The sequence below is a fragment of the Gavia stellata genome, chromosome 4 (genome assembly GCF_030936135.1).
Source record: "Gavia stellata isolate bGavSte3 chromosome 4, bGavSte3.hap2, whole genome shotgun sequence".
Taxonomy (NCBI): Eukaryota; Metazoa; Chordata; class Aves; order Gaviiformes; family Gaviidae; genus Gavia; species Gavia stellata.
The window spans coordinates 40,267,861-40,281,147 of record NC_082597.1 but is presented as its reverse complement, the minus strand read 5'-3'; the positions used below and the strand labels follow the sequence as shown (position 1 = coordinate 40,281,147).

Here is a 13,287-nt window from a genome sequence, read left to right as displayed (position 1 = left end):
CAAATTGTAATTCTCATTTTTCTCACTGTTCCTAATAAACAGCACAGAGACTTAAAGAGAATTTAAAACCATTATGCAAAACCCAACCAGCTATACACAGGCACTACCTAGTAATTATATCCCTACAGATTTTTAAACTGAATACTCATCAACAAAAGTGAATATACTTAGAATTAAAAGTTTAAAGACTGCATGACATACCGAATATCACAGAGTGGGCACAGCCCTATGTGAATAGCCATGACTTTTGGAAGAAAGCAATCAGAGATGAATTAGGGGTAGAAAAAACTAGTCCTTATACAGGAAGTGGAAGAAAGTAGACAGGGAAGGAATAGGGTTTATTGTTGTACAGTCTGTCAAGACTCCTGCCATGACTCCTGTGTTGCTGAACAATTCTGAAGCCATGCAAGTTTAGGAAGACAAGCAGACAAAATAAGTTATCCATCCAGCATAACACCAGTAACAATCAACCTGATGGGTTGAGAATTAGCAAGAACTTTTACATCAACAGTCTCAAGTTAGTGCTGAATTGCTTTTGTTAAGACGACCCAAAGGGTTTGGAAACATGTAACATGCACTTAGTATGTCCTAGCAGACTTAATGCCGTTTTCTTCAAAATGACCTTAAATTTCAGAGTGAAATAGGAAACATTTCAATCTTTAAAAAGGCAAAGAGGTATACACTGGAATCAGATTGTCAGATAATTCCAAGGTAACAGCAACAGATCTGTGCTGTGGTTTTCAAGTACGTGACCTGTACTTTGGTATACTGTCAGGAGCTGGAAGGGCTTTTCTAAAGTTTAAACTTTAATTTGTTCTTACTTTAAGGTTCCAAGTTTAACTGCTAGGATTATATATCCACATGCAAGGTCCTCAAACTTAGCTCACATTAATGTTTCCTTTCAGCGGTCAAATGCTAAGCAAACAAACACATTAGCAAAGGAAGCAATTCCTCAGCAATAAAAAAAAAATCAACAGAAGTAGTGATGTCAGAATCCACATTTAAGATTCACATTAACAAGGGCAAATGCAACTATCACAGAAATGATGACTACATTCAACAAGAAGAGGTAACAAACAGAGGAAAACAAGTTCGAACACAAGATAAGGTGAGCTTAAATCTAAACAAGAATGGAATCTTGTAGAGGAGAGGAAAGGACACATACAAATCGCACAAAATCTACTCGAAAGTTTAAGCACAGAGGAATGTTAAAATGATAAATAATGGCTTTGCATTTATATAGCACCATCCATCCAAACAAGACAAAGCGCTTTACAAATATTAATGAACTGAGCCACAGTGTCCTCAAAGGTATCCATATTCAATTTGAAGTGTGGTGTAACAGGACTCTGAAGAACACCAATGACGTCTTTATTGCTTTTTTCCTATGCAGGCATTCCCCTGTGAAATATCACAAGCACCCCTGTTCTAAAGCATTTTGATATTCCATGACAGAAAAAGCATGTTTAACCAGATACTGCAGAAAAACTTTCCATGGTTAAGTAGCAGCAGCACTAGAAAGAAAAACACTATCAAGGAATAATTCTAAGACATTAGCACTGCACACATTCAGAATAACTTTACATAAAATAATTACATCTAATAATTCTACAAGAATTCAGTAGACTCAGACTGCATCTTCTGGCCCATCTACCACTCTGCAATATTAGAACCACTTTGAAGAGAGAAAAAGTGGGAGGAGACAAGACAACAAGCCTTACCCTCTGAGCTTTTGCAAGTTCTTCTTTCAATCTTTCATAGCCCTTTTCTCTTACTTCCAGTACAGATGGGCTCCGTAAGTGAGATAAACTGTCTGTACTCAACCCAAAAATATCTTCATTTCCTTCAGCAACATCTGCTACTGTAGCACCCTGCAAAAACTCTCTCTCTGCGTTATTGCTCTCCTTTCTGGAATTATTGTAATTGAATGACCCACCCTGGGGTCCAGAGGTAGAACAAAGTACTGCGTCGGTAACATTGATGCTGCAAAGAGAGTGATATATTTTTTATTTATATAATACATTAAGAAGAAATATTTTAGAAATGGCAGTAGTGGTGTTGAATGTACCATTATGGACACAATTTAATATTACAACACTAAGTAATATTAAAATTATATCTCTAGTAAAGCAGGCAGTTTATATGCAACAAAGATCAGCAATTTAAATAAAAAGACACACAGAACTTACCTGACACCTGATGCTTCTCCACAATTCAGTTGTCTGGGAGATGAATAAACAGGTTGTGTGGGAAGGTCAGAAACATTTAATGCATTGGGTTGGATTGGTGTGGAGGACACAACAGAAGGATGTGGTCGGTAGATAACACTGGGTGAGGTAGTTTGCTCCTGAGTCCCTGGCTCATTTACCCCAAGAAGATCTGGTGTAGTAGGTGAAGCGAGGTTCACTTCATGAAAGCCTTCCAAGGGGTCACTGGCCATAATAAAAGCCTCATCATATGAAACCCTGAATTAAATAATCACATTATCAGAATGGAAACAGGAAATATTTAATTCTGACAACTATTTAAATTAAAAACCACCACTCAGACAAATACGTTCCGAATACTTCATGATATAATGGAAACTGGGGACTAATCTTGCAAAAGTATCAACTTCAACCACCAAAAATATTTTTTCCACACATTGGATTGTTGAGTCCAGAAGATCTAATAGCAGACTCCACGTCTAAATGGGATGATGAAATCAAAACACGGTCTATATCATAAAACAAAGTCATCTTTAATATAGCCTAGAGCTGGTTTGTAACAAAACACAAATCTATCACATTCATGAAAGACAGGGAGACCTGGTAACCAGTAAGAAAAAAAAAATTAAAACCTAAAGCTTCCACTTTTAATCTCAATAAAGCAAATAATCTAGAGGCAGAAATCAGCAAACCTTTAAATAAATTACAGTCCATAGCAGTTTTGGTTAAATTACACATCTGATCTTGCCACATTTCACTGGAATGATAGAACTAGCCAATAAGACTTCTCATGAAGTATGATGATGTGTATCTAACACATCATATGATTAAGTGATGATGACAATTGTGAATAAGGATCATACCAAAAATATATTACAGGTGAAAGTGTACTATGAATTGGCAATTTAACTGACAGTATCTTTTAATTTTTTTAAAAATTCCTTATGTTTTTCATAAGATCAACAGAAAACAAGAACACCACATGAATTTTACAAGCCTCAGTAGAAAGCTCCTATTTTCCAGCAGTTTATCAGAGATCATTAAAATCTTTGCATGATTCAAAACTATAAATTGGAAGTCGTATGGAGAAATTTGTGAAGGAATTACTTAGCAGTGATTATGCACTGCAAAAACACATTTTCCATGTTATATAAATAAAGACAAGAGAAAATTAAGGTTTCACAAAAGTACTTAACATGCAAAAAAGGAACTGTAGCATCTAAGTGAAATAATACATTGCATTTTACAGAGAAATCTGCTTGGATCTTACAACTGAAAAGACAAGGCGGATAGAAGATCTAGAAAGATGATGGTCATAGCCATGAAGGGATGATGCCATGTATTTACATGTAGGTCCAGTTCATTAGCTACTTCCTAAAACACACGGAAAATACCAAGAATGGAATCCCCAAATTAGCATATCAGTAATGTGTTAGTTTCATCAATACTTTTTGGTCATCTTGAACTCAAAGAGCACTGTTCAAAACTGGTTTGCGTCTCAAGTACTGTACTGAGTGTGTATACATCTGTATTAAACAAGTTACTTTACTACATTATCAGGTACATGTGGAAGAAATTAATTTGTTCAGACAGCAAGAATATGTTACTATTTTCTCGCTGTTGATTGCTCCCACAAAAAACAAATCAACCACCTCTAAGAAACTTCCCAGACTTAAGGGACAAAAAGGACCTTACAGGAATAAGAAGGGATGTTTTTTGGTTTTGGGGGTTTTTTTCTGTTTTATGCAGAAATTTGTTTTATTTTGAACCACCAACAGCAGTTGCACAAACATGATTTACACAGAAAAACACTGTCACAGTTTTGTGCTTTGGAGCTTTTCTACCATAACACAGATGAACAGCTTATTTTTGAGTTTAAGTAAGTTTGAAAAATATTGTTTGTTTTCCCTATAGTTCTTCTTAACTATAATAAGCATTCTAATTACATGCCCTATGTGATGATAAAGCCTGTTGAGTCAACAAATTTAAGTGGAGGGACTGCCAGATCTACAGGACATTTCTTCAAGGTTGTATTTCAAAAATGTTTTCAGCTCTACAGTGCAACTACTACATGTCATTGTTTTACATTTAATAAGCTAAAATACTGCCATCTTGAAAAAATAAAATTGCAGAAACAGTCCTTTAAAGTTCATCAGCCCAGCTGAAAAATATCCATCTCGCCAGGCTCATATCTACACAAACACATTCACTTTCATTGTTCCCATCACTCTCCTCTTTTTCGACCACCAAGTAAGCCATACCCAACACTACCATATTGGCAAGCCCACCAAGATGTCTCTTCACATTCCCAATTCTTTGTATTCCAGTCTTCACAATTAATAAAAGATGTAGGCTTCTGAAAAGGGATGTAGAAAGGCTGACTGGATGCCTTGTCTTTTCTATGCCTACAGCACCTAGTAAAGTGCACCAAAACCCACCCAACAGAAGCAAAGATTGAGAACATAGCTAAGAGTAAAACAGGAACAACCCTTCTGCCATATCTCCCCTTCTGTTGACTAGCTTCCACTTCAAGTTTGAAAGACACGTTCATAGTTCCACTGAAAACTCACAAGCTGACTTGATGTTCAATAGTGGTACCATACTGTTTCACATCACCAGTACCACTGGTTGTTTTCAGTTGCATACCCCATTGGGCTGAAATTTTCTATGAATGTTTTCTTCCCCAACTGATTTTTAAAAAATACTATTTAGCCATTTCCAAGACAAAAGGCTCAGGAAAACTAATTTGTCAGTTTTTAATGTATTTTACTATTTCTGTACAACTCTTAGGGCTGTTTGGACCAAATACTTTAAGTGCATTAAGTAAGCAAGAGGCTCAAAGATCTGCTATTTCATATCTTTATAATAATTTACACAAATTCATCTACGTTATGAAGTACAGAAAGTCACACTGGCTCACACAGAGAAATTATTAGAAGCCTGCTTATTATCGTCCAAATGTTCAAATGCATTTCCAGCTCCCACTCCAGACCATCACATCAATCTATGATAAGCAAAGTTGTATGTCTGTAAAAAAAAAAATTAAAAACCAAACAAAAAAAATCCATCCTACCTACATGCTCCTACTCCTATGAGAAATGTTCCATTTAACTCCTTTCCCACAGCTATTTCACCTAACCTGCGTATATCCTGCAGTGTTTTTAACAATCAAAAAAACCCCAAAAACGATTATGCAATGTTATTTACGAGACTATCACTCTGCTTATACATTAAATAGCAATCTCAGCCTAAACAGACAAGAGAGATTTATGAGTAAGTAAATCCATGCATGTCTTCTCAGTTTTCAAAAAACAAGCTCTTTCTGATACAGTAAGTAGAAAAGTTATACAAGTTATTCCTGGAAGAGCTGAAAATAAAGTCCCTCAGCTAAACTTTTCCCATACCCTGTCAAATGGGCACTTGTAAGCACACCATCTGTGTAAAACACTCCCCATTCACAACTTTTTTCTTTTCTAGCATTACTTCTCACTTAGCTGTGAGCAGGCAGAAGCTGGGTACACCACCCATAGAAGACAAAGAAGCCCATATTAAGTATCTCAGTTTCAAGACTCACCAACACCATTGCGTTGTTACCAAGATGTCAGCTGAACACACATTACACATTAATGAAACCAAACGTACATGCAAAAAGCCAGGTGGTCCTAAAAATAAAAGCCTTCTTTTGGGAAAGAACTCTTCAAAGTAATGGTAAACAAAAGGAGGGGGAAAAACCCACATTAAATTTCAGTGTCAATAAAGATTACAGGCTTCGTTAAAGCTGGGGGGGGGGGGGGGGGGGTGTTCGTATTACCCATTAAGGCAGCAATCAACAGCCTTGCTGTGAAGCAACATGAAGCACGTGGTAAGCAGAGAGCTTTGCTAGGAACCAAGCTGTGTGTAAAATACCAGAGTGTTGACACAGCACTCTTAGTAGTAATTCTGGTGCTGTGAACAAAAGCTGATATTCTGACACTTCAGGGCAGCACACTTAGACAAAATCATGAATCTTCTTAATACTTTTTCTACCACACTGATATATGATGAAAGCTTGGAATAGCATTAGTGCCTAAGAAATACGTAATTATTTTTGTCTTAGTTGATACTATGCAATTCGGATGACGTGCAAAATTCAAGTACTGTAATAAATCAGGAGGAAACAACAAAATAAATTCATTTCCTTCTACTTTCCTGTAGAAATAATGCAAATTTGGTGGAAGCTGTCAAAACATTGCAGCTTTTTACTTCCTCTCCGCTGCCACACTTGCACTGCTGACTATCCACATAACTTCATGAGGGAAGTGTGCTCTAATCTTATTTTCTCAGTCTTAAACAAAAACTTACTCAAAGAAATCAGTTTAACAACGGTCAGTTCAACACATTTCTACAGCTTCTAAGAGGAAACAAGAACTGAACATTTTCAACAGCATTGAAATCAAAACACTTAATCTAATTTTCCTGTTATTACTCTAAGAGGGGTTCAGCTACTCGTCTGAATCAAAGCAGTTAATAACTGAATACTAAAAAGCTCCCTGAAAAGCAGTAATTTATTGTGGCTTGTTTTCTTTTGAAAAACAAATGTATTGTTGAAAGCTACCTACTACAAACTCTGGAGTCTGTCTTTCACAGATTGCTTTTAAATACAATACAGGTGGAAGATGACAACTTCGAACAATCTCCTAATTGTTATAACCCATTTAAAAGCAACATCAGCACCAAACACTTCACACATCAAAAATCTCATTTTTAGCTTTAATAGTAAAGAGCAGCATCACAACAGAACGATTACCTGCTCAAGTGAAAAAAAAAAATCACATAAGGAAAAAGTTACTGTTTCTAAACATTTTGATGAAAATTAAGTTCTAGTTAGCATTTACCAAAAAAAGGTGCCTATGAGCTATGGTGTTTTAATCTTCATGCAGCAGGCCTTTCAAAATGTAATAAAGTCTCAAAGACTTCATTTATTAGACTCCAACGTCTGCTTCAGTTAATTTGGGAGAGGTAGGAAAGTGGACTTCCTGTAGCAGTTCCTCAAAAGGAGTGACATTAGCCCACCACTAGGCTTGCACTCTACTCACTGAGTTTCAAAAAAAGTTTTTAAATATTTGGCATCATACAGTCTGGAATGTAGTATGTTTTAAGCTCTAAAGAACTCCACAGGAAATTAGAGTAGTGGACTAAAAAATACCTTTTAAGAAAGCAGTCTAATTAAGTACTGCTACTCCATACCTATATCTATCAGATGCAAGCAGGCAGTTTGAAGTAGAATTTTTGTAAGGCGTATATGGACATTAATTTGAAGTTCAAAACCAATTCAATTACACCTATCCAGTATGAGATATTCATCAGATGTTGGCACAGGACAAAAGTTGGGTGGATTAATTGGTTTTTTCCCCCCAATCTGTTTTATATTTAAGCTTAGCCACAGAATTCCAGCAAGTTTAAACACTGTTATCAATGCCAGTTCATTGCACAAACACAATTCAAGATTCGGCATAGGAATCTCCCTAAGGTTTGCAAAAAACTATTCCTACCTTTACAATTTTGCAATTATGATAGAACTTTCTACTTCAGGAGCCCAAATATGCAACAATTTTTTTTTGGAGGCAGTAAGATATGAGAGAAAAGAAAGCATTGAACTACTCCACTCTTTACATATTCTACTTTAATTTGCGAGTAACCTTACACTACATATTTACCAACAGATGGTAAATTAGGCAAGATAGTAAATAGAAGGTAAATTGTAAGTTAGGCAAGTCTACAGAATTTAAGAGATAGCAAAACCACACTTGGTTCAACATGAGAATATTTTTCTATTGCATTCCCACTAGTGTTGTCATATAATGCTATGATGTGGGTCTTTTTCTGTTCTTTACTCTCATGTTAGGCATCCAAAACACTATTTCACACTGTTTTTAAAAGAAACATGTAGTCTATTTGATAGCAAGATTTTATAAAGTTAAAAGAATTTTTGTTTTGCTGAACTGATGGTTAAAAAAATCTCTTTTGAAAACTTTATTATAGGGATAACTTCAACTACAAAAAATACAAGTGCAAACAGTAAGTGTCTCTCTTACAGAAACAAGCAGCACACAAGATTCATCGACCTATATTTATGGAGTGCTTGCAAAACCTATAAATGCACAATGTTTAGAGTCTGGTAGATAGTACACCTCTTACTAGAGAGAAAAATCAGTGCTTTGTGAGGTAGATTACTGCAAACTTTTATTGTAAACAGACACTCAAATAATGTTGTTCAATTCACAAAGACTCTCTAAACCAAGTTAATTTAACTGCAAATATGATTCTCTTTGCAGACACTGTTCTTTTTAAGCCAGAGCATTGTTCTGCTTTCTCTTGGAAACAACTTCACACTCCCATCTCAGGTTTAAGCCTGATCACAGTGACTGTGACTGCAGTGTCATCCTTGCCAAGACTTGGACCTAAAGACCCTCTCATTTTCAGTTAACACTGAAAATATTCAGTTAGTAAACTTAAGTAAAAATTATCACAATTTTCACGGTATGTAAAGCTTTCTAAATGTATCTGCAAATGCATTTAAGGAAACATTTTCTTAATTTCTGGGGAAAAAAATGGTTAGCATATTATTAAGCATAATTAAAGTGTCTAATACAAATTTTAGTCAAGTTACAGTGGACAAGATTTTAAAAGCTGTATTAAAAAGAGGTCTTAAAAATAAAAATCCAAAGTATGCATTTCTTTTCTGGGAAAATCTGTAAACATAAGTGGAACAGTGAGAGACCAACTCATTTGGCATTTTACATTAATTTTAAAACAATAAAAGCTATGAAGATAGCTGCAGTCTACAATCAAAAGGCTTACTATGGTCATTTTCCTACAGAAAAAATCCCCTTTTAAATATAGTGTAACAAGGATATTTCAGTCACAGAATCACTACGGTTGGAAAAGACCTGTAAGATCATCAAGTCCAACCTGGAAAAAAAAAAAAAAAAAAAAAAACAACAAAAACCACACAACCCACGCAAGCCAACCACCACACAACAACAAGGCACAACACACCAAAAACCAACCCACCCAACACCACACAGCACCATGTCCATCAAGCTACATCCCACAATGCCACATCCACACGCTCCTCCCTGGAGCAGGGAGGGTGACTCTACCACCTCCCTGGGCGGCCTATTCCAATGTTTCACTACTCTCTCAGTAAAGAACTTTTTCCTAATATCTAGCCTGAACCTCCCCTGGCGCAACTTGAGGCCGTTTCCTCTTGTCCTGTCACTCGTCACTTGGCAGAAGAGACCAACACCCACCTCTCTGCAACCCCCCTTCAGGTAGTTGTAGAGAGCGATAAGGTCTCCCCTCAGCCTCCTCTTCTCCAGGCTAAACAACCCCAGCTCCCTCAGCCGCTCCTCATAAGACTTGTGTTCCAGACCCCTCACCAGCTTCGTCACCCTTCTCTGGACACAGCTGTGCGGTACACTCCCATTTGTTATTTATTAAAAGCATAATGAGAATGGTAAATTATTTATCCTTCTTTGCTCACTCGGTAACATTAACCAAGCACAGCAGAAGAATGACTGCCAAGATGCAAATACAGAAGGCCTGACTTTAACCCTCTCCAGAACTCATTAAACAGATCTATAATAAAAACAATAAAAACATTAAAGCAACAAGACCTCAGGTTTTGCCCTATATTTTACTGAGGAATACAAATATTTGAACAGATGGTAGCTGCCAATACATGCTTCTAGACTGAATAACCTCACATCTACTTCAAAAGAGAAGCTGATAATTTCACAGTTACGGTAAGCCTATGGAAGATTAATTATTTTAGCTATCTAGATCACTGTTTTTGAGACTTCCTAAGGACATGCTTACAAATGAACATGGCAAACAAATCAAGCAATATAAAGCTTAGTATGCTATCTTCAAACAAAACAGGGAACACTCAAACCAATGAAAACACTGCTGCTTTTTGTCAGCAAGACAAGCATTTGAGGGTACCATTAACGATTTGGCCACTCGGTGTTCTGCTTCCAGAGCCCTGCGACTCTCAGGGAGCTAGTGGAGCAACAGCACTTAGGCAGCACGAATTTCTGCACAGTTCATCACTTGCAATCAACTTGTAACCAGAATTTCCTTTCCGCACCTGATTCTCTAACGTAACTGTGTTACGAAATTAACTGAAATCCCTGATACTTAACCACCACAGCTTACAAGGCTACTTATCGGCGACCAGGTATTAACCTCAATATTGCTCGACGACCTTAAAGCAAGCAGAAACACTACAGGCGAGCGCAGCTCCACAGTCCCACAAAGCAGAACTCCCCTCCGGTCTCCAACCGCGCTGCTTCTGGCAGCCGTTGGCACCGCTGCCCCGGGCCTAGGTGGAGGGGGGCCGAAGTCTGTGAGCCCACCGAGCGGGCCTGCCCTGCCTCCCCTTCCCCCACCGCCTCTCGGCGCCCTCCCCTGCCGCCGCACCTCCCGCCCCACCGGCCGAGAGATTTGTGAGCGGAGAAGACTTCAGCGCCGGCTTAGCCTCTTCTCACAACCCCCCTCTACTCATTTTAGTCACTCCTGCCAGGACGCCCTTCTCCACCGGCCCTACGGCGCCTCGGAAGGGCGCCCCCGCGCAGGCAGCCCTGAGGGGAGGACGGTTGCCCCGCGCCGCCGGCGCCGGGGGAGCGACGGCTCTTTGTCCACCGCCGCCGCCAGCGGCTCTCCCGGGGCAGGTGCGCCCGGCACTTCCCGGGGTGACCCCCAAGAACTACTTTTGCCCAGTTCTGGCTCGGACCGCGGCTGGATTTGGGGCCAAGCGTATCCCTGCCGCCGGCTGCTCCCTCCGCACCCACAGCCTGGGCCGCCACCTGCCCCCGCGCTCTGCCGGGGGGGACCCCCCAGCCCAGCCCCCGCAGCTGGGGCGGCCACAGCGGGCGGGCGCGGGTCCGACGCGCGGAAGCCCGCCCGCCCCCGGCCACCATGCCCGGCGAGGGGCAGCCCTCCCAGGCGGCGCCGGCTCCGCCCGCTCGGGCACAGGCTCCTGGGAGCGCGGCGCCGAGCAGGTGCAGCGGCACTATCGGGGAGCCGCGGCCCGGCCGGCCGCCCCCCTCCTACCAGCGGGGCGGAGGCCACGCAGCCCCGCCGCCACGTACCTGCCGAGTCCAGCAAGAGCGGCCGCCGCCACCGCACCGCGTCCCCTCAGCCAACCTGGGGGGGAGGGCGGGGCGCTGGGCAGCCGCCGCGCATGCGCCCCGCGGACGCACCGCCCGCAGGGAGGTGGGGGGCAGGTGTGCGCGACCACCGCCGCCCCCTAGCGGGGGTGGGGGTAACCGCCGTCGGGCGCGGGCCACGGGGTACGTGAGGTCCCCTGAGGGCAGCCGGGCGGGGCCCCCCCCGCGCACGGAGGGTTCCCTGCGGCCGGGGCAGAGGCTGTGCCCCTCCAGAGGCCGGGTCGCACCCCAGGAGCCGGGGTGCAAGGCCAGCCAGAGCAGCCTCCTGCCAGCGGTGGAGCCTGGGCCTCACTGTTTGCCCTCAAAGCACCCGCCAGTGACCCAAAATACTTCTGAGGGGCAGTCTCAGAGAGGCTTTTCCTTCACACTCCTGGTAGTCGGCCACATTGTCAACAGACAGTTGGGTTTCAGGGGCCAGAAGGTCTGGCAAGAGGAGGCCCAAGGCCAAGGGCAGGCAGATGCGTTACACAGCCAGGCCGGGTGGGTCAGGAGCAGCCTCCGTCCCCCCGCTACAAGCAGCACCAGGGCAGCCCATGATGAACGCTCTGACCACCAAATGCTGTTAGAGGGTTTCCGTAGGGCCTGGCTGGAAAGGTACTGGAGGTTCATGGCTGACACAGCGCAGGGCACGAGTGCTGTCAGCCACCACATTCCATGAGAAGGGAGGCTGCAAATGGACAGGCTGCAAACAGTCATGGCTTCAGGAGAGATCAGCCGACATTTCTGTGCCTCTGCTCATCACCTGAAAGAGAGGGTTAAACATTGCTTCTGTTCAAGGGCAGGCAAGGACAGGGCTATGAAAGTCTGAATGTTTTGTTACTGTGAAAAACACAAGGAAGTTAATAATTCTGTGTTTAATGGTGTACAGTAACAAAGGCACAGGATCACACAATTAAAAATGAGAAAATGAGACTTACGCCAGATCATTATCCAGTGATTTTCACTCATGGGGCATGCACTGCCCCAAATCAGGTGCCGAGCCTGCCTAATGTTTGTAATAATTAAAGACTGAGCTGTAATTTCTATGCACAAGACTTGTGAAATAAGGCCACTTATAGAGCTAAAATAGGGCTCACCTGCTAAAAAGATGTGTTTTTCCAGCTCTACTAGTTTGTCCCATAAAGAGATACTACTACTACTACCTCTCATCTTGGTTGCCCATGTCCTTAAACCATCATTACTGCCACCCTGACACAACCAGGCTAGTTCAGGCAACTTTCCAGCTTTTTAGAACTTAACATGCAGCCTTCACTTTTTTCCTTTTGAAGGCCTGGTCTGTACTGTTTTGTGTTTTCTATGTCTTTAAAAGCAGTAGGCAAAAATGTTGGAAAGCTACTATAAACAAGACTCCTTTTTACCACTGGTCCCATTAGATTGCCAAATAATATTCTTTGCCTGACAGCCGTCTTGGCTGGAAGATGTACTTTCATTGTTAGCGCAGCTGAACTGAAACGTGCTGCAACGGTGAGGAACTTTAGCAAAAAACTAATGTAAACAAGATCTTGTCCCATTCATCAGTTAAGGAATCTAGGCCACATTCCAGTCAATAATTGAAACGTTAATTATCTTGACAGCTTTCCACTGAGTGTGAAGGAATCCTGTTTGGCCAGTCCTGCAGGACATAGCCACAGACAAATAATGTTCTCTGCAGCACATTCACAGTAGCATCCACCAAGCAAGAAGTTCATTGAGGGCAAATAAATATGGCAAAGAGGATGTCAAAAGACAAATATATCAATGCCATTCATTGTAAAGTAATATTACCTATAAATAGCAATATCTTCTAAATTCCTTTTCGGTGTGTATATCTACACTGACTACAAGGGGGCTCAAGCAGGAAAAATAGCTACAGAAAATCATCATCCACA

General features: G+C 41.3%; 1 protein-coding gene across 2 annotated transcripts in view; it reads right to left on the bottom strand.

Moving 5' to 3' along the window:
• Positions 1 to 11,363, bottom strand: part of RAB3IP (RAB3A interacting protein) — a 33,950-nt gene extending 22,587 nt beyond the window's left edge. Inside the window, exons 1-3 of one of the 2 annotated variants that reach the window (XM_059816421.1) lie at positions 11,342 to 11,363; positions 2,190 to 2,465; positions 1,722 to 1,983 (exon numbers count right to left, since the gene is read on the bottom strand). In XM_059816421.1, coding sequence (XP_059672404.1) covers positions 1,722 to 1,983; positions 2,190 to 2,440 — 513 coding nt within the window. In that variant the 5' untranslated portion in view covers positions 2,441 to 2,465; positions 11,342 to 11,363. Of the gene's footprint in view, positions 1 to 1,721; positions 1,984 to 2,189; positions 2,466 to 11,341 lie in introns of those variants that run through there. The other variant, XM_009808681.2, reaches the window with a different exon arrangement.
• Between the last annotated feature and the right edge of the window lie 1,924 nt (positions 11,364 to 13,287).